The sequence below is a fragment of the Cricetulus griseus genome, chromosome 2, assembly GCF_003668045.3.
Source record: "Cricetulus griseus strain 17A/GY chromosome 2, alternate assembly CriGri-PICRH-1.0, whole genome shotgun sequence".
Taxonomy (NCBI): domain Eukaryota; kingdom Metazoa; phylum Chordata; class Mammalia; order Rodentia; family Cricetidae; genus Cricetulus; species Cricetulus griseus.
In genome coordinates, this window is record NC_048595.1 from 19,841,214 (window position 1) to 19,861,596 (window position 20,383).

Below are 20,383 nucleotides of genomic sequence, written 5' to 3' on the forward strand. Positions count from 1 at the left end.
TGCATTTTTTACAATAGTCTCTACCTACCATTATAGTTTCATGGTTCTTCCTAGTTCACTCATGCTTGACAGTATAATTTGGATTTTTCTGGTTTCAAAATTTATGTAATAATCCATCTCAGATAGGCCTTAGGTTTTGCTCTTTTGTTGTGTGACAGTGTCACATCAGTCTGTGTGGTCAGGGAGGGTAGTCTACCTGTTTTCATAGCTGCTTGACAGTTCATGGTACAATCATAAAGCCAATTCAGGGCTGAAGACCAAAGTTTGATGTCCAGAATTTTAAAATAATTCTGGTGGGTATCTGTAATCCCAGGAATGCTATGGAGAGACCAGAGAATTTTCTAGAAGCTACTGGGCCAGCTAGCCTGGAGTAAAACATGCAGTAGGAAAAGAGAGACACTTTGGAAGTGTCTTCAGCACAGTGGAAGGTGAGAACAAACATCTAAAAGTTGTCCTCTGACCTCCACGTGACCTCCATGTGACCTCCTTGTGCACTCACATTCCAGAACAGAAAATAAATTTGTTCACACACACAAAAAGCTCTCCCCTGGTTCGGGATAGGTGGCTCAGGGGTTAGAGCTTGTTCTGTTCTCGAAGGGACTTGAGTTCAGTCCCCATCACTGTGCTTGGCAGCTCACAAAGGCCGGCAACTCCAGCTCTTCCAGCCTCTTCTGGACTCTGTGGGCACCTGCACTGGTGGGCATACACCCCAACACACGTTGCCACACAGGTGTTCTGCCTGTGTGGCAACACTTTACCTAACAAGCAAACCCCTCCAGCCCATCGTGGGTAATCTTGACTGCCAACCTGGAGGCAGGATGGAGAGGCATCCAGGAGATTTCTAAAGTGCACTTCGGGGTGTGTCTGTGAGGGCATGGCCAGAAAAGGAGTGAGCCTTAGCCATCCCGAATCCCATTCCATTGGCTGAGGGTCCAGACGGAGTAAGAAAAAGGGGAGAAACCTTCTCTGTTCTTCCGGTCATGACATGGGCTATCCTGCTCTCTTACTCCCCAGCCCACCCCCACCCCATCCCTGGCCCCATGATGGACAGAACCTTGTGAAGCCATGAGTTGGTAGCAATCTTCCCTCTGTTTATGCCAGACATCCTGTCACAGCCACAAGGACATGGCCTCTGAAAGAGAAGCCTCAGCTGAAGATGGCTTTGCTGGCTCCGTGTAATCCTCCCATCTGGCTGTGGTGTGAGCAGGGATGCAGAGTGGCCTGTTGTAGGCATGGAAACCAGGCTGAGTGAGCATCTGCCTCAACTGCTTGCTGGATCTTTCAGGAGCGATGCCTTACCTCTGATACCAACACATGTACAGACATGTGGGCATGTACATGTGCATACATGTACATACATGTGCATACAGCAGGTGCTCTGGGCTTGCTTGCCAAAAGGCACCGGCAGCAGTCTTCCTTTCCTTGTCTGTAAAAGGGGCTCAGGGGCTGCCCTGACTCCCGGAAACCCATCTTTCCCAAACCTACAACACTTCTAGATTCTAGCACTTCTTTGTCCCGTTAAGTCTACCCTCTACTCTGGAGGGACCCCTTCCTCAAACCCTTTTTGGCTTCTTGAGGATGTGACCTCTGATGCTAGGCATGGTGGCACACGCTTTTCTAATCTCAGCAATCAAGAGGCAGAGGTAGGTGGATCTCTTGAGTCTACAGCCTGGTCTACAGAATGAGTTCCAGGACAGCCAGGGCTGTTACACAGAGAAACCCTGTCTCAGAGAGAGAGAGAGAGAGAGAGAGAGAGAGGAAGGGAGAGAGAGAGGGGAGGGAGGGAGAGAAAGGGGAGAGAGTTTTGTGAGCTTTGTCCCCACCCAGGGAGGGAGAGGGAGAGAGGGAGGGAGGGAGGGAGGAGAGAGAGAGAGAGAGAGAGAGAGAGAGAGAGAGAGAGAGAGAGAGGGGAGAGAGAGAGGGGAGGGAGGGAGAGAAAGGGGAGAGAGTTTTGTGAGCTTTGTCCCCACCCAGGGAGGGAGAGGGAGAGGGAGGGAGGGAGGGAGGGAGGGAGAGAGAGAGAGAGAGAGAGAGAGAGAGAGAGAGAGAGAGAGAGAGAGCTTTGTCCTCATCCAGGGACTGACTGGCTACCAGAAGAGTCCCAGAAACATCATGGCAAAGCCTGGAGTCAGGCTGCCCACGAATCCTGACTAATGCTCTAATAACCTCCTCAACAGGGCTAGGGAACAGTGGTAAGCTATGACATGCTGTGGCATGACAGTTACTCACTGTCATGAGATGACTGATAAGATGATGGCAGATCAAGTGGTAGCATTCAGTAACTATGGTGACAGTGTTGGCTATAACAGTGACAAAGACTGGGCATGGCTGGTCTGGAGCCACAGGGCAGCTGCGGCAGAGGACTAGTCTCTGTTGAATGGTGAGAATCTGAGCCAGTTATATGCACAGCCCCATTAGGCCTTTCACACTAGAAAAAAGACATGTGTTAAGGAGTGGTGGCGTGGAAAAGGGCTGGAGACATGGCTTAGTGGTTAAAAGCGCTTGCGGCTCTTCCTGAGGACACACCCACCTCAGGTAGTTCATAACCACCAGTAACTCCAGCTTCCAAGGATCCGACATCCTTTTCTGCCCTCTGCAGGCACAGGCATGGGCCCATGTGCCGACACACACACACACACACACACACACACACTTACTTTTGGGGGTCCATGGAAGATGGTTCAGCAGTTAAGGGCACTTGTTGCTCTTGCAGGAGACCAGAGTTCAAGTCCTTGGGACTTGGGAGGCCCACAACTGCCTGTATAACTCCACTTCCAGGAGATTCTATGCCCTCTTCTGGTCTCTGGGGGCACCTGCACACATCTGCAAACACACACACACACACACACACACACACACACACACACACACACACACACACACCAAATGAACAAAAAAGGATGGGAGCCAAGACTTGAGATGAGGTCATTTGGCTGGAACTCCATATACCTCGGGAAACTGTGGGAACGCACAGTACACCCCTGCAGCTCACACAGCACACCCCTGCAGCTCACACAGCACACCCCTGCAGCTTCCTGCTGATGGCAGCAGTTCCACTCTCAGTTCTTGAAAACGAGTCTTTTCTTGCTTAAAAACCACCCCGTGACAGCTGGGCAGCAGTGGCACACACCTTTAGTCACAGCACTCAGGAGGCAGAGGCAGGAAGATCTTTGAGTTCCAAGACAGCCAGGGCTACACAGAGAAACCCTGTCTTGAAAAACAAAACACACCTAGTGACTCTGCTTGGAGTAATTGCATCCAAAGGGGCACTGAGCTCCCCCACAATGCAGGCCCAGCACCTGCCCTTGTCTCTTGGGACCCTCTCCTATAATGAGAGTGATGCCCTAGCATTGCCCAGGATGAGGAGTACAAGGCTCATTCTAAAAGGAGCATGTACACATTCAAGGGGTGGCCAAAGCTTGTGAAAGCTGCCAGAAACCTGGGTTGTATTCTGGGGGCATTAGATTAAGAAGGACAAACTTGAGGGTTAAAGAGGCCAAATTAGTTGATGTAGGCATCTTCACTCAGGCCCGGGGTTGTGTGGATTTGAGACTTGGTGTGGTTTGATCTGGGTTAGTTGGCTATTTGGAGCCTGAAATAAGTAAAAACAAAACAAAACAAACAAAACAAAAAACGATGAATCACCCAGTATCTTGGCTCAGGGGATCCCTCCTAGGAGGAAGGCACCCATGTCCCAGGCCTCATGCTCCTCCCAAAGGACACACCGTCTCCTTGGGGCAGAGAAAAGCTCTGGCTCCAAACTGGTAGCAATCCTTAGAGATTCAAAGCTCTACCACAGACCCCCGGGGGCATGGAGGCCGGGTGGTTTTCCCAGTTGCTGGCCCAGACTTTTTATTGCAACAAGTCAGTGGGCTGACTTTGATCCTTTGATTCCTGTAGGGGTTCCAGTGGAAATGGCCCCATAGGCTCATCTATCTGAGTGTTTGGTTCCCAATTGGTGAACTAAAGGTTTAGGAAGGATTAGGAGGCGTGGCTTTGTGGAGGAGGCGGGTCACTGGGCTGCAGAGGTAGCGGGTGGGGGCTTTGAGGTTTCAAAAGCCTACACCAGACCCAGTCCTGCTGTCTTTCCTTGTGAATAAGATGTAAACCCTCAGCTACAGCTACAGCGCCACAGCTGCCTGCCAGGTGCCATGTTCCCACCATGGGCTAACCCTCCAAAACAGAAAGCAAGCCCCTAATCAAATGCATTTATTTCTTTGTTTATTTTTTTTTTTGAGACAGGGTTTCTCTGTGTAGCTTTGGAGTCTGTCCTGGAACTCAAATTGAAGACCAGGCTGGCCTCAAACTCACAGAGATCCGCCTGTCTCTGCCTCCCAAGTGCTGGAATTAAAGGCCCGCATCACCACCGCCTGGCAAATGCTTTCTTTTATAAGTTGTCTTGGTCACATCTCTTCACAGCAATAGAACAGTGACCAAGATAGTCCCCAAATGTTTACCTTACTTACTGTCACCTCTGGGATTTGCCTATACTCCTTCTATTTATCACACTATAGCCCAAGGGTCATCCATCATCATATAAAGTTCTGAATACTAGGCCAGCCTAGTGCCTTAACAAATCGATGGCAAGTGGGTCCCCGTGAGTAGGAAGCTGTAAATGATCTAATTCTTGGGAATGCTTGCTAGAGGAAGGCGGCCATTGAGATGGCTGACAATCTTGAGTTTGATCCTCAGGACCCACATGGTGGAAGGAGAGAACCAACGCTGTCAAGTTGTCCTCTGACCTCCTCCACAAGCACACACACTCATGCACACAAAGTAAATAAAAATGTAACACAACTTTTAAAAAATCAATAAAGGGGGCTGGAAGGTTGGCTCAGTGCTTAAGAACTTGTGTTGTTCTTGCAAAGGACCAAGGTTCAATTCCAGCATCCTCATGGAGACTCACCACCTCCTCACACACCAGGCACACACTAGGTGCACAGATGTACATGCCCATAAAATGCCCGTAAAACACAAAATAATCAAAATAAATCTTTTTTTTTTTTTTTTTTTTTTTTTTTTTGGTTTTTCGAGACAGGGTTTCTCTGTGGCTTTGGAGTCTGTCCTGGAACTAGCTCTTGTAGACCAGGCTGGCCTCAAACTCACAGAGATCCACCTGCTTCTGCCTCCCGAGTGCTGGGATTAAAGGCGTGCGCCACCACCACCCGGCTTCAAAATATCTCTTAAAAAATCAATAAAGGAAGGAGAATAACTCTCATAAGACTTCAGGGGCTGCTATGTCAACGAGGCTCCTAGGGACCCCAGTGGTTCAGGGTCTGTCAAAATTTTTCCTCTGAGATCCTGGCACTCACTCTGGAGACCAGGCTGGCCTCGAACTCACAGAGATCCGCCTGCCTCTGCCTCCCGAGTGCTGGGATTAAAGGCGTGTGCCACCAACGCCCGGCCTACAGTGCCCTTTTCAAAGAAAGAGGCAAAGGGTGGGCTTTTGTGGGACTTTGAATTGGGGGGGACAATATATGCCACACCCACACGTGCTGCCAAAGCCATTTCCTAGGAACTTGTGAGACTGTGACTTTGGGGAACAGAGGCCCTGAAGCAGGTGCAGGCTGCAGAGGACAATGACCAGTCATGTGAGCAGAGAGAGAGAGAGAGAGAGAGAGAGAGAGAGAGAGAGAGAGAGAGAGGCTGTGGTGGATAAGCTCCAATAGGAGCCCAGCACTACAGCGCCAGTAACTGTTGTCCACTTGAAAAGCAGCTCACACTGGACACGGTAGGGTCAGAACACCTGGCTGTGGAATACCAAGTGACCCCTGTAACCAGAACTGGAGATTATCTGACCCATCTCATAAAACTGGACACACATGCTGGCATTCTATTGTTAAACAGCGGCTATGAGGTCAGGTCTGGACACGTCCAGAGGGCGCAGGAAACCGCATGAGCGGGGGGGGGGGGGCTCAGATTGCCCTGGCACCACACTTGCTGCTATAGCAATTCACACCTGAGTTGCTGCCGTTCCATTAATTTGAAGGAAAAGGCACAGATAGGTATGCTATCTATCTATCTATCTATCTATCTATCTATCTATCTATCTATCTACCTACCTACCTACCTAATTTATTTTTATCACCTTTTAGTAGCATCCTGTTTGGCTTGATTGTCTCCACCTCCCCGTGTTGAGATCACAGCAGCTCAGCAGCTCTCCTCTAGGACATCTGAACACCACCAGTATTGCAGAATTAGAAGGCTTTAGAAATAGGGAGATCAGGGGCTGAGGAGAGCGCTCCTAGTTTGAGGACCATCGCCCAGGGAGTAGCAGCTCCTTCCTGTTGGGAGTTTGACACCCCTTTCTTTGTGAAGGAGCATTTTTCGCCTCAGGGGTCTAAGTGCATACTAAAGACCCCAACTTCCATTCCCACCTGGTTGCTTCTGCCAATACTATCATTTCTGGATTCTACAGAATGTCTCTCGTTGTCCACCTACGGCCATTTGGTATACACCATCTGCACTATTTTTTTTAAAAAAAGATTTTATTTATTATGTATACAGTATTCTGGCATTTGTGCCTACACACCAGAAGAGGGCACTGAATCTCATTACAGATGGTTGTGAGACACCATGTGGTTGCTGGGAATTGAACCCAGGGCCTCTGGAAGAGCAGTCAGTGCTCTTAACCTCTGAGCCATCTCTCCAGCCCCAGCCTACAGTTTTAAAAGTTCTTTGTGAGTCTTTCTCAATCCCTCTCCACTTTAATTTTGAGACAGGGTCTTTCTCTCTCTCTAACCCTGAAGCACATCAGTGGTGGCCATCCGGGTCCAGGGATCCTCTCACCCCCACCCCAGCCTGGCCTCCCCAGTGCTAGGATTGTCTGCACAGCCTTTTTTTTTTTAAAGATTTTATTTATTTATTTACTTATTTGTTTGTTTGTTTATTATGTATACAACATTCTGCCTGCATGTATGCTTGCAGGCCAGAAGAGGGCACCAGATCTCATTACAGATGGATGTACAGAGCCACCATGTGGTTGCTGGGAATTGAACTCAGGACCTCTGAAAGAGCAGCCAGTGCTCTTAACCTCTGAGCCATCTCTCCAGCTCCCCAAGATGACTTTTGACATGTATACTGGGGGTCTAAACTTGGTTAAAGTCTCACAAGCACTTTAACCAATGAGCAGTATTTTCAGCCAATTATTTTAGTGCTTCCCTCTGTAGTTTAGGCTGCCTCAAACTTGTAGCAATCCTCCTGCCTCAGCCTCTTGAGTACTGGGATTATTGGGATTACAGGTGTGAGCAACCTTACTCAATTTGTGATGATTAATGTTGCAAATTAATCCCTGAGTAGAACTGAAAGATGACAGGGATACAGTGCTGCTAAGATTTTGTTTCCCGTGTTAAGGATAAGGGTGTTTCCTCCCCTTCCATTAAAGAAAAACTTACATGAAAATCTTTATTATTGCTGTTGCTTTTTTAAGACAAAGTTTCTCTGTGTAGCCTTGGCTTTCCTGGAATTCTCTCTGTAGACCAGGCTGGCCTCAAATTCACAGAAATTTGCCTGCTCCTGACTCCTGAGGGCTGGAACTAAAGGTGTGTGCCACCATCACCCAGGAGATTTATTTTTTATTTATATATATGTGTATGCAAGTATGAGTTTATGTGTGCAGTGGCCAGAGGGCGTTGAACCCTCTGGAATTGGAGTTGAGTTGTTAACCACTGAGCCATTCCAGTTGGGAGAACCCAAGTGGAAATTCTGATCTGTTATTTGTGGACACAGCATGACTGGACAGCACTTTCCAGAACCACAGCTCTAGAACCTTTTACTGTTGTTGCTATCCTTGGGACAAAGTGTGGCCATGGAGCCCCAGGTTGGCCTCAAGGAACCCTCCTACTTCTGCCCCCTCCTGGGATCAGGCAGAGTCCTGTGCTCTGGGCAGAATCGGGGTGGTGGTAGGGGGTGGACGGTTCATGCTTTCCTGAAGTGAGATCTCGTGGGCCTCATTCCTGGTGGGTATTCATAACGCTGCCAGCACCTTCTGAGTGTTCCAGCTGTTTCCTGCTGGGACATCAATACAGAAATGCAGTGTGGTCCTTTCTTATAATCCTTTAGCCATAGCCCACTTCAGACATCCTCAGTAAAGTCAGCTCTGAATCCAGGTCCCAGGCTGGGCAGAGCCTCTTGGACAGTATAGGTTCCTCCGTGCTGAGACCTTACTGCCCTCTGGTGGTCAGCTACTGGAAATGCAGCTCAGCTCCCACCTGCGTTACACACAAACCCTATTCCAACAGGGTACAGTCCCTACTTCCCAGTGAGAACACAGGGCTTCAGAGGCTTTGTACCACCTTTAAATCCCAACTACAAGGTCCCACCCTTCCCCTCTGTTGCCCCGGGTCAGACACACTGCTTTTATCAAGCAGAGAAAACAGACTTATTAAGGAAAAGTGAGAAAGAACTCAGGAGAGTCGGAGGAATTCCAAAGGAGTAACGGCCCATACTGGCCTCCCTCAGGCCTGCATGTCTCCCACTGGCCTCTTCAGGGGTACGTCTGGGGTACCAGTCAGGAGACTTCCTGATAACACCCTGCGGACTATGCTCACCACTCACAGACCAGGGTTTTCCAGCTGAGTGAGCACCAAGCTGAGGCCTTGAGTGCAGACATTCTAACCCATCACACTCCATCACCCGGCACACCGGTGGTACCAAGCACACCAGCAGCTGACGGGACAGTGTTTCTGTGCCAGTCTTTGAGCCTAGTTCCTCTGGTGACCTCCTTCCCAGGAAGCAGCCCTGGACTCTTATAAAAAACTCACATTGATTTATTAGAATATGAAAAAGGTTCAGTTTCTTTCGTACAGGCGGCAGAGCGGCAGCAACTGCGGTGGCTTTGTACATGGTTGTCGATGTCACCTTGCATGGCAACTCCTGCCCAAAACAGCACTTGCATGGAGAGGAGACAGCTGGGCCAAGCACCCATGGCCCCATCCCCTGGGAGGGACCACTCTGACTATTGCACGATCCTGGGAAGGCAGTGCTTGGGGGTTGGACAGACACCATGGGCTTGGGCTCAGTCACGTGGCGGAAGGGAGTATGTGCCTGTGAGCAAAGGTCTCTGTACTCTGTCTACTCCAGCAGCCCTGGCCAGGACAGGAGACCCTCAGGGGATGCCTATCCCCCAGGCCTGGGCTTCACTGCAAGCTGGGTATGCAGGCAAAAGTGGTCTGGATGAGGGGTGGTGGGAGAACAGGCCAACACAAGGAAAGGCAGGCCCAAGAGCAAGGCACCTTGCTCATGAGCTTGAATCACAGGTTGGGCCATGTCTCAATCAGTCCCGTGGGCAAAGAAGCCCAGCAGGCAGAGGTTTGATTTAGGTGTAGGGTTAGACAACAGGAAGGAAGGAAGGAGGAGGGGTAGGGGGTGGAGCTCTGGCTGGTGTGAGGGGTCTCAGAGGTTCTACAAACAGGGGTGCCTCTGTGCAAACAGGGTCGTACTTACTTATGTGGAGGTGCGAATAAACAAAATGTAAAAAGGCAGCACTTCCTGGAGCCTTGGATGGTCCCTCCCACGCAGCAGCCCCAGAAAGGCCCAGTGGTCCTCATCACCCAAGTCACATGACTGTTCAAAGCCCCAGTTGCCGGCAGAGGAGCTCAGAGGTGCCCTTAGCTTGCAGCTCTGAGCGAGGGTGCCATGGCTGGCAGGAGTAGCATGGGTCTGCCATGGTCACCCATCTGTCTCCCAGCCACATGCCTGCTGTCCTCTGATACAGGAGGGCCCAGTCGAGGCCAAGGAAGGTTCAGCTCCCTCCTTTCCTGGTAGGACCGCAGTGGAGCCAGTGGCTCTTTGGTTAAAAATGATGATCAAAGATGGAAAATTGGTCTGGATGAGTAGGGGGCTGCAGGAAGGGAGGGCCTCATGGAGCCCTGGTTCCAGTACAAGAGAGCCTGGATCTAGAGATGGGGCAGGGCCTGCCTCACCAGCCCAGCTGTTCTGCCAAATGAATTGGGAAGGCAGTTCTGGTGGGAGAGGACACTTCCCAGGAGGCAGGGGCAAGCCGTGCTGCAGTGGGGGCTGTGGACCCAGCTGCCATGCGTAGGGGGGGGGGCAGGACCAATCCAGGTCAGGAGGCAAGGGGAGCTCCCAGCCCCCACTCTGTGGGAGAGTCTATGGGACACCCACTGGCCTGGCTCTACTGCCCTTTGGGGATGAAAGGCTCTCCCTCCCCAGGCTCTGGGTGGGGGCCTGGGTCACTGAGGCAGCGCTGTATTCTCTGGGAGCTGGGGCTGTCACTTGGTGCAGGGGTGAAGACATCATCGGTGCCTGGGGATGAGGGCTCCTTGCTCCGCATCATAATGACACCATCCTCATCTTCATCTTCCTCCCCCCGAGTCAGCCTTGTTGGATCCCGGTTTAGCCCTAGGACCTTGCCCTTCAATTCCTCGTTCACCAGGTCCACAGACTCAGGTGACTGTGGGGAGGCTGGGTCGATGGTGATGACAGGCAAATCTGCCTTGGGCTCATAGGCCAGTGGATCTGTGGATTGAAAGCAAAGCATAGACGGGCTCTGTATTAGCGGCTCTCAGACGTTCCCATGGATGCAAACATGTCTGTGGGCTTCACAGCTTTGTCCACATGCGCCTTGTTACCAGCTGCTCCCATCAGACGGTTGCTCTCCCCGGATTAGGGGATCCCACTGGTGTCCCACAGGTTAAGAAATAGGGCTTTGGGCTGGACAGATGGCTCAGAGGTTAAGAGCACTGGCTGCTCTTCCAGAGGACCAGGGTTAATTCCCAGCACCAATGTGGCAACTCATAACTGTCTATGACTCCAGTTCCAGGAGGCCTGACACCTCATACCAATGCACATAAAATAAAGTTAAATATTTTTTTCTAAAGAAAAAGCAGGGTTAAATTCCCAGCACCAACGTAACAGCACTCAGGAGGCAGAGGCAGGTGGATCTCTGGGAGTTCGAGACCAGCCTGGTCTACAAGAGCTAGTTCCAGGATAGCCTCCAAAGCTACAGAGAAACCCTGTCTCAAAAAAACAAAACAGAAAAAAAAAAAAAAAAAAAGGGAAGAAAGAAAGAAATAGGGCATTTTCCTGAGTCATGACCTGTTTCTCTTCATGGACTAGTGACGTCTGCCTCCCTGCCGGGTGCTTTGTGCTGTGGCTCCATTGCAGCCCATCCTGAGCCCCACCAGCAGCACCTTTGTGCCTGGGTTTCACAGCAGAGCTCTGCTGCCTTCTTTATGAACACTCAGCCCATCCTGATGTGGATGGAACTGAGGGTTTGAGAACAGGGTGGTCATGATGGGAAAAGCCTGTCTTCCCCTATGACTCGGAGGCCTGTCCCTGGCACAAAACACCCAGCCTGAGGGCCCCTCTTTAGTCCTTTACCTGAGCCTATGCGGGCCCGAGACATGGTGGGTGAGTCTAGCTTGTGGGCTGGCACCGTCAGGTAGTTGCTGATCTGACAGAGAGAGTGGACAAGGTGAGTGTGGGCAGTGGGCTGGCAGAAGTCCTCTGGAAGACAGAGGCAGCTCCTCAATGGGCACCCACACAGACACTTAAGGGCCGTCTGATGACTTGTCCCAGGCTCTCAGCAAGCTGTGTCACCTTCCTGGGTAGATTCAAACAGTTCTACTTTGTGCTAGCCTTGCCTCGAACCCACAGCTAACCCCTAACATCTAGATTAAAACAAAACAAAAAATAGAACAATAGCAATAAAAAACAGCTTGGGGTGGCATGCCTAAATTCCGTGTGGCCCCAGGCATTGCAAAGCCAGGGCATCACTCCTGAGCTCAGCCCCTTGCCCGTCATCAAGCCTTGTCCTTTCCTTTAGATTCCTGTTCCACCCACCTCAAACAAGTAACCCAGTCACCAAGTCTTGCTAGCTCCACTTCCCCGTGTCCCTTGACACGTGTCCCTGTCATCCCTGCCCTTTCCCACAGGGGATAAAGCCTCACGCCATTAATAAACCTCTCAGTCTGTTGTCTGGATCTAAAATAGGTGCATGCTCTCAGAGGAGCTCGGCAGAGCCTGGGCGTCCTTGGGTGCGAGTGCAGGAAGAGGAATCCAGCCTCCAGCCTGTGAGAGAGGCAGGCCCAGCCCAACACAGACCTTTTGCTCCAGCTGCCGGGCCTTCTGCCTCCGGAGCAGCATCTGGTTCCAGGCTTCCTCGTAGGGGTCGGCCACCAGCGTGTGTCTGTTATAGGACCGCAGCTGAGGGAGGAACAGCCATCAGGGGAGGAGAGGACTCAGAAGCTGGGCAGGAAGGCCAGGGCCAGGCAGGCTCTGGCTGTGTGGGAGGCAGGAGAGGGGCAGGGGATGCAGACGGAGCAGGTGCTAAGGAGGTGCAGAGGCCAGCAGCTAGGAAGGCGCCAGGCTGGGGAGGGCCTTACCCGCTGCCGGGTTTTCTGAAGGTTGCTCCTCAAGATTTTGCGGATCTCCTCCTCCTTGTCCTTGGATAGTGCTGGCAAGATGCGCTCTGAAGCCATAGACTTTGGATGAATGTTCCTGGGACAGCAGAACACAGGTTAGATCTCCATTTTGGCAGCAGAAGGCCATGCTGGGGGACAGGCCAGGGGTGGGCGGCCAAAGTCCCAAGCCTTAGTATAGCTTTCAGGACTCCTTGACTAGCTAGACAACAGCATAGCCCCCTGCAGTGGCCACCCCAGGCTAGGGCTGGGGGAGGTAGCATGGGCGCAGATGCTGCCCAGGTTGGCCGATGCACTCACTGCATGGAGACGGTTGAAACAGCAGAAGGGATCTTGCCCATGCCTCCACTTTCCACCAGCTCAATCGCCTGCTTCATCTCCATCTTGTGGTAGAAGGCAATGAGCTGGGGCTCTTTGGAGCGCTCGCCAGCTATCAGACACTTCTTCACGTACTTCTTATTAAACCGGTTGAGCCTGTGGGAGGAGGGAGGTGGATGGGGCGAGTTCCAAGGCATGAGAAGATGCTCAGGCCCCCAGGGACCCTTAGCTGCCCTCCCGGCCCTCCTGCCCACCAGACCTTCACTTACTTGTCTTTCCAGTGATGGTGGCCATAGTGACCACAGATGTCCTCGATGCCTGTCAGAAGGTGGTCCAGGAACTGAAATGGGCCCAGGGCCAGGTCAAGCCTTACTTCTAGGCTCCTTCCCTACCCCACCCACTTCCACCCCAACTATGGGTCTGCTTAGCCTGGCCCTATAGTTCCAGGAGTAGCCAGGAGGTGGCGCCTTCCCCTCACGCATCCTGAAGCTCAGGCCACATACCCTGGTGAGCCCACCCCAACCCACTTGCACCTAATGACAGAGGCTGGTTTCCAGGGGTGGGGGGATGGTATAACAGCCTCTTGGACGCTTAACTGCTCACACCACACTTTCCCTTCAGCTAGAACCTGTCAGGGGGCCCCAGTGGGGCTGAGACACCACCTAACACTGGGATGAGGGAAGGCGGGCTTAAGGCCCAGCTGCGCCCCAGATCCAGCCTTCTCCAGCAACCCAAGGCCCAGCCCAGCCTCCAGTACCTGCGTGTGGATCTCCTCGTTGATGGAACGCTTTGTTTCTTGCTTTTTCTTCACAGCCAACAGGTCTACCAGGGGCCGAATGGTCATGCCCTAGAGGGCAGGTGAGCATCAGACATCCTGATTCTGCTACCCTGGCAGGAAGGCTAAGTAACCTCCCTTCTTCCTGAGGCCCTGGAGGCAAGGAGGCTCTCCCCTTGGAGGCCCTCAATCTCCCAGGACTGGGGGTTTTGTAACTCTCTACCTCAGGATGTAAATAAAGGCGGGTCTGTAAAGCCCACTTCTTCCTGGAGACAGTATCAGAGGTCTGACAGCTCAGCCTGTGGAACAAGCCTCACTGCTCATGTAGCTGGGGCTTGGGTTCAGGGTGGGCTCTGCAGCCCAAGGCGTCAGGCCCTGCAGACAGGGCCCCTCCTCTGCCCTGCTCCTCACAGGCTCTCCACTTCCTTCTCTAGTATTGTGCCTCAATGCCCGCAATATCCCCGAAAGATGGCTCCTTAAAATGTTCCCATTTTACAACTGGGGAAACTGAACAGTAGAGGCTGAGTGATTTCCTAAGGCCAACAGAAGGAGTGGACCCAGAGTCAGGCTGGCTCGAGGGGATCAGCACCGTCAGTGAAAGTGGGCTTGGAAACCCATTGAAAAGACACAACAGCAAAGTCCAGATAAAGTAGCACTTCTGAGGACAGAGCAGGACAAGAGGGCAAAAAGAAGCTCACTCCAAGAAACTGCACCCCACTCCAAGAGGTCTCCCCATATCTTCTTCTCATGAGAAGGCAAAAGTGTGTCCACCTGGCTCTGTGTAAAGACTAGTTAGTGCCCAGGAAAGACAGAGGATGGAAGAGAAATGGAGACCCAACAGAGTTTCTCCCCTGTTCCAGGCCAGTCAGCTGTGGGAGAGCAGTGTGTAACATCCCACAGGGGCCTCCCCGGGAGCTAGGTAGAGACAGGGGTGGAACTCTGCTAAGACTGGGTCATTTAAATGCCCAGAAGTCACTGGCTGGAAGGGCTCCCGGGGATCATTTAGTCCAGTCCCCTCACTTTACAAATGGAGAACAGAGACACAGACAGGTGCGCCACCCCAAGAAACACAGCTGGTGGAGCATTAGGCTGAGTCCAGGTCTCAGGTTTCCTGGCTCAAGAGATGGTGCAGCTACCTATGCTGTGCTGACGGAGATGACAAACCAGGAAGCCACTGCAGCCCTACTGTGAGCTGGGGCAGTCATATCTCAGGCCTGCCAGCTACCCATGGTGCTTCACAGGCTCTTAATGAAGTTGGGTAGCACTCTGTCACTTCACACACTGATCATTGACTTCACAATGTCACGTTGCCACACCCGAGAACTGAGGCCCCCTCTGCTGCAAGTTAACCACAGAGTACCCACAGTCCTTTTCACTTTTCCCCTTTCCACCAGAAAAGTCAGGGTCCCCAAGGCAGGGGCATGCCCAGCCCAGCCCAGCACCTGCACAAAGACTGTGAAAAAGATGACAGTGATGATGGCAGTGAGGAACAGGTCACACATGGGGAAGTGCTTCTTATCCAGGAGGTAGCCCAGGGAGAAGGCAATGGCCCCTCGAAGGCCCCCATACGCGATGATGAATTGGTCCTTGGGGGTCAGCTTGACAATGCGGAACTTGTTGATGAACCAGGTCAGGACCAGCACACCTGCCAGGAAGCAGGAAGAGGAGAGGTCAGGCTGTCCAGGAAGTCCCTCCCACTAAGCCCATCTAGCTCACTCACTTCCTGGGTCCCTCAGCCCAGGAGCTCCAGTTCACTCAACCCAAGACCTCAGTGGGTCTTCAAAGGGTTCTTCCACCTGCATCTGTTCTGAAGATATCCCAGTGTCCTTCAGGGCTACAGGTCAAGGGGTAGGAGGAGATAGAGTGGTGATGAATTGTTACTTATTAAAACAGGTGAGCAGGAGGGAAATCATTATCCTATTGTCTCCACTTTTCTATATATTGGAAAATAATAAGACATTATTTCACAATGCAGGGGAAGGAGAGGAGGGACGAGGAAGGGTGTTTTGCCCTGCGTGCATGAGGCCCTCAGTTTGTTCCCTAGCATCACAGAACATACAAACAAAACCTGCTTGCCAACAATAAAAATCCCACAAAATCTCACACCTGCAATCCCAGCACTCATGAGGCTGAGGCAGGATTCCCTATAGTTCCAGCCCAGTAAGACCTTATCTCAGACAAACATAGAAACATACAACAAACCCCAAACAAAAAACTCAAAAATGTAGAGAGGGACAGGGGAAGACACCCATTGTGGACCTCTGGCTTCCATGTGCACAGGCACACACACACCATCATACAAAGGGCTGCAAACAACTGCAATAGGAACCACAGACTTGGCTCTCATCACAGAGGAAAGGGAGTAAAATACAGAAGGAAACAGTGCCTCACATTGAAACAAGGGCAATCTGGCACATGGGGGTGGATCCCATAGGTGACACTAGCCTGGTAGCTTTGGGGATATGAGCCACGACAACAGGACGCTTGATCAGGGTCACAAGCTCGGTTGTTTTGAGGGTCTGAGAGAGCCACTGGGCTTTTGGAGGGTCTTAAGGACCTTCACTATGAGTCACTGTGACATCGTCCCCAGTGTTTCCACACTCACTACGAGCATGGGGCTTCTCTCCCCTCAATGGCCTCAAATGGTGCCAGCATTGCAGAGAAGCAGTGGGAGCAACCAGGAACCATTCAGCCACAAACACACTGCACCACACACATCTCATTCAGCCACAAACACACTGCACCACACACATCTCACAAACTGGCCCGTACACACCACACCCCATAGCTTAGCCCCTCAGTACACTGTGGTAGACACCCACAACTTAGCCCTTCTATACCAAACCACAGACACCCACAGCCCAGCACCCTCAATACACTGAACTGGACATCCACAGCCCATCCCCTCTACATACTGTACCGTACAACACAACCCAGCCAGGACTGTGTGTCATATACACTGTAGCCCAGCTCTTACACACCTCACCACACATACACAAACAGCACCACACCACATACCGTAGTCCTGCTCTTAGGAACACATACACACCCACATACACACCCAACCTAGCCTCATTCTGTGTTACACATAGCTCTCACAGCCTGGCTCCTCCCTCGGCCTGGTCTGGCCCTTACCCAGTACCCGGGCAATGAGGCAGAAGAGCAGGGTGCTGATGACAAAGGTCCAGTTCCACTGGTGGGAGCCGGCCACCGTGGAGACGCCCAGGAAGATGAAGATGAGGGTCTCACTGACGCTGCTCCACATCTTCAGAAAGTATTTGATGGTGGTGTGTGACTTGTGGGAGATGTTGGCCTCCACATAAGGGCGCATCACTACTCCTGAGGCGATGAGCCTTGGGGTGAAGGAGAAAAGGGTTGATGGTGAGTTGTACCCACTATTAACAGGCTGACCAAGCACCTGCTTGCCGGGTAACTTGTAAGGACCAAAAACACACACTGCGTCTCCTTGACATTAAACACATACAGGGCCAGCGAATTCTTGCATTTTTCAGACATGAGACAGGACTTTTGGAAAAATAAAGTCACCTCCATTGTCCAACTGAGGTGAGTGGCAATGTAAGGGACTAGGGTCTGTGTAACTCTAAAGTCTCGGCCTTTTCCCCAAGGCCAAACTGCATCTGCCCAGCACGGTCTCTCGGGCTCATTCTCTCCAAGTATGATACAGGGTCCCTCAGGGCAGTGGTTCTCAACCTTCCTAACACTTGGCCCCTTAACGCAGTTCTTCGTGCTGTGGTGACCCACAACCATAAAATTATTTTCATTGCTACTTCATAACTACTGTTATGAATTATAGTGTAAATATCTGCATTTTCCAATGGTCTTAGGTGACCCCTATGAAAGGGTCACCACCCACAGTTGAGAACCACTGCTCCAGGGAGCTCTGCAGGCTTCTTCCCTACTACCAGGGTCCCCCAGTTTAGACTGGCCCCTGCACTTTTGATCCCCTTGTCCCTCCCATCTTCCCATGGCCCACCGCAAACTCAATAGAGACCTCAGGACTTTTATGAGTCAGGCCTGTAAGGTGCTGATGCCCTTCCTAGGAGCCTGTGCCAGCTTGTAGCTTGTGATCCACTTGAGAAAAAGGGAGGAAGTAGCAGGACTGAGAAGACTTCAGGCTCGGGGCGTCCTAGGGCAACACAGGAGTCTGCCTCCTGTGACTGAGCCTAGCCCTAACACAAGTTGCTTTTTGTCTCATCTGCTTTCAGACAATCTTGAGATTCCTGAATCCCAGAGCCCAGTGGAAGTGGCTTCTTATGGGCTGCCTCGAATGACCTGGACCACTCCAGTGGACAGCAGGGAAGTCTGCAGTCCAGCATTCAGGTGCTGGGGAGCTCCTTGGTGACCACACAGATCTGGGCATGTCATGCTAAGTAGCTTCCCCTACCTAGCCCATCACCCGCCACGCCTGGACTCACGCCATGATCCCTGACAGGTGGAAGAGCTCAGCTGACAGGTAAGCCATGTAGCTGTAGAGGAAGACGAAGAGCGGCTCGATGACCCGGATGTGGGAGGTGAATCGTGAGGTGAAGGCTGCGATGACCCCGTAGACCACACCCACAAACACCCCACCGAGGGCCACTACGAAGAAGCTCAGGAAGCCGAGGAAGATGTCCGAGATGCCTATAGAGTCATAGTTGGCGAACTCCTCAAAGAGGTGATAGAGGACCTGAAAAGGGAATGTAGGCTGGTGGGCAGGAGATCAGGGCCCTGGTCCCATGGCTCTCTTGTTATCCCACTAATGCTTATCCCACCCCTCTAGGATCCACAGCCATGAACATAACCTACATGACCGCAGAGAAACCCTGGAGCTGAGTAAGTGTAGAACCCTGGCCTGGGGGCTAGGAACCTTCCTCTTTGGAGGCCTGCAACACACCCTGCTGGCAGTGAACATAAACTCTAAAGCTGGGCAGCTAAACAGCAACCCCTTGTACACACGGCCAATAACCTAGTCTTCCTGAGTTTCAGTTTTCAACAGGTGCCCACGTCACAGGCTGTCACAGATGACACTCTCTGTGGTGCTGCCACTACCGGTACCACGGAGTCCACTGATCTCACGGTTTGACCTTGCATAAACTGAGACCTCTCTGGACTGCCTCTCCTTTAGCACAAAGCAGGGAAGTTTGGACAGGAAACCAAGATAGGAACTGTTAACCTCTGAAAATTCATGGGGCAGGGTCATATGCAACTTGGGATCCATCAAGTGGGACTGACAAACCTCCATGTAAAGAAACTGCCCAGGGAGTTGCAGGAACAGCCGAGCTCGGACGCCTTGGAGCTGGAGGCCCCCCCTACAGCTTCCCAGCCCTGGAATGGGAAACAGTCTGCAAATGACCGTCACATACCGACGATCTTTATTGGTGTGCAGGCCAAGGATACCTATCTCCTTGCTAGAGGGAGGTTCAGACATACCAACTAACAAGCCAGAGGGGCCCGCCAAGGGGGCAGGACCGGGCTTAGAATTTGTTCCCTCAGTCTCTGGGTTTTGTTCTGAGGGACTGACATGGTGGCTCCCTAGTCTACTCAAGTCCAGCCCTATACAGCTCTGCCAGGAACCAGATAGGGGCTTTCCAGGCCTGGAAGGAAGGGGAGGCAGACAGGAGAGGTGACAGAAGAGGGTGACAGGACAGAGACCTGATGCCAGGAGGCTCAGGTGCAGTGTCACTGTGGCCACACCTATCTGGGAGACAGGATGATCTCAGCAGCAGGTGTGCTCCTCCCTGGGCTAACCTCCCTCCTGGCCTGGGGATGCTCACGAGTGCTCGTGGTGTGCCACGTGGGCCACTGGTGTCACGAGTAGCCAAGGGAATGTCGTGTGGACCTGTGTGTAGGGTCATGTGACTCCAGCAGCACCCCTGGCCTGACAGTGGAGCCTTCCAACCTCAATTTCTTCAGGTGCTAACGCTTGGATAAAATGCTACCGTCCTGGTTATTTTTTGCTATCTTTTTGTTTGTTTGTTTTTCGAGATAAGGTTTCTCTTTCCTGGAATAAGCCCTTGCTGTCCTGGAACTCACTCTACAGACCAGGCTGGCCTCGAACACAAAGATCCGCCTGCCTCTGCCTCCTGAGTTCTGGGGTTAAAGGTGTATACCACCACTGCCCAGACATTTTTTGTTATCTTTACAAAAGCTAGAGTTACTTGGGAAGAAGACCTTCAGCTGAGAAGATGCTTCCATCAGGTCCTGGGTTGTACAAGAAAGCAGGCTGAGCAAGCCAATAAGCAGCTCTCCTTTAGTTTCTGCTTCAGTTCCTACCTCCACGTCTCTGCCATGAGTGCCTGTCCTGACTTCCCTCAGTTTTGGGACGGGACCTGACTGTAAGCTGAAATAAACCCTTTCCTCCTCAAACTGCTTTTGCTCATGGTATTTTATCACTGCAATATAAACCCTACTGAAGACAGCCAGAGTCACTATGCAAACCAGATAAAGCAAGATGCACCCAGACCGGAAGCAGATGAACACGGGCCACATGATCACCACTGTCAGGAGATGGCATAGATCCTGCAAACCCAGATCTGAGTTATCACCTTGATGCAAGCTTGCCATTGCTTTCAGTAGTGTCAACATGAATTCGTACCCAGACGCAGCTGGGGAGGGTTCAACTTAGGTACCAACTGGCTTAGGACACACATTAATGAGCAGAAATCCTATAGGATTCCCAGGAAATAGACAGGCTAGCTTCTGTGTGTCCTGCACAAGCTGAGGTTCATGTGTAACCCTTGGCAGGGATTGCTGCTAGAAGAGACCAGGGTGGAGAACGGAATGATCAGGCTAGACTCAGCGGTATGAGTAGTGGTGAGGGACACAGGAGGAAGATGAGGCTGTGGCTAGTGAGCAATATCCTTTCCTTCTTTCTTTCTTTCTTTCTTTCTTTCTTTTTTCCTTCCTT

General features: G+C 51.7%; 1 protein-coding gene across 1 annotated transcript in view; it reads right to left on the bottom strand.

The window, feature by feature from the left end:
- Positions 1–10,135: 10,135 nt before the first annotated feature.
- Slc9a1 (solute carrier family 9 member A1) overlaps positions 10,136–20,383 on the bottom strand; it is a 55,883-nt gene continuing 45,635 nt past the window's right edge. The window contains 12 exon segments of the mRNA NM_001246753.1: positions 10,136–10,140; positions 10,143–10,147; positions 10,149–10,479; positions 11,344–11,416; positions 12,067–12,168; positions 12,348–12,462; positions 12,684–12,857; positions 12,971–13,041; positions 13,459–13,548; positions 14,919–15,121; positions 16,612–16,829; positions 17,913–18,163. Coding sequence (NP_001233682.1) covers positions 10,136–10,140; positions 10,143–10,147; positions 10,149–10,479; positions 11,344–11,416; positions 12,067–12,168; positions 12,348–12,462; positions 12,684–12,857; positions 12,971–13,041; positions 13,459–13,548; positions 14,919–15,121; positions 16,612–16,829; positions 17,913–18,163 — 1,638 coding nt within the window.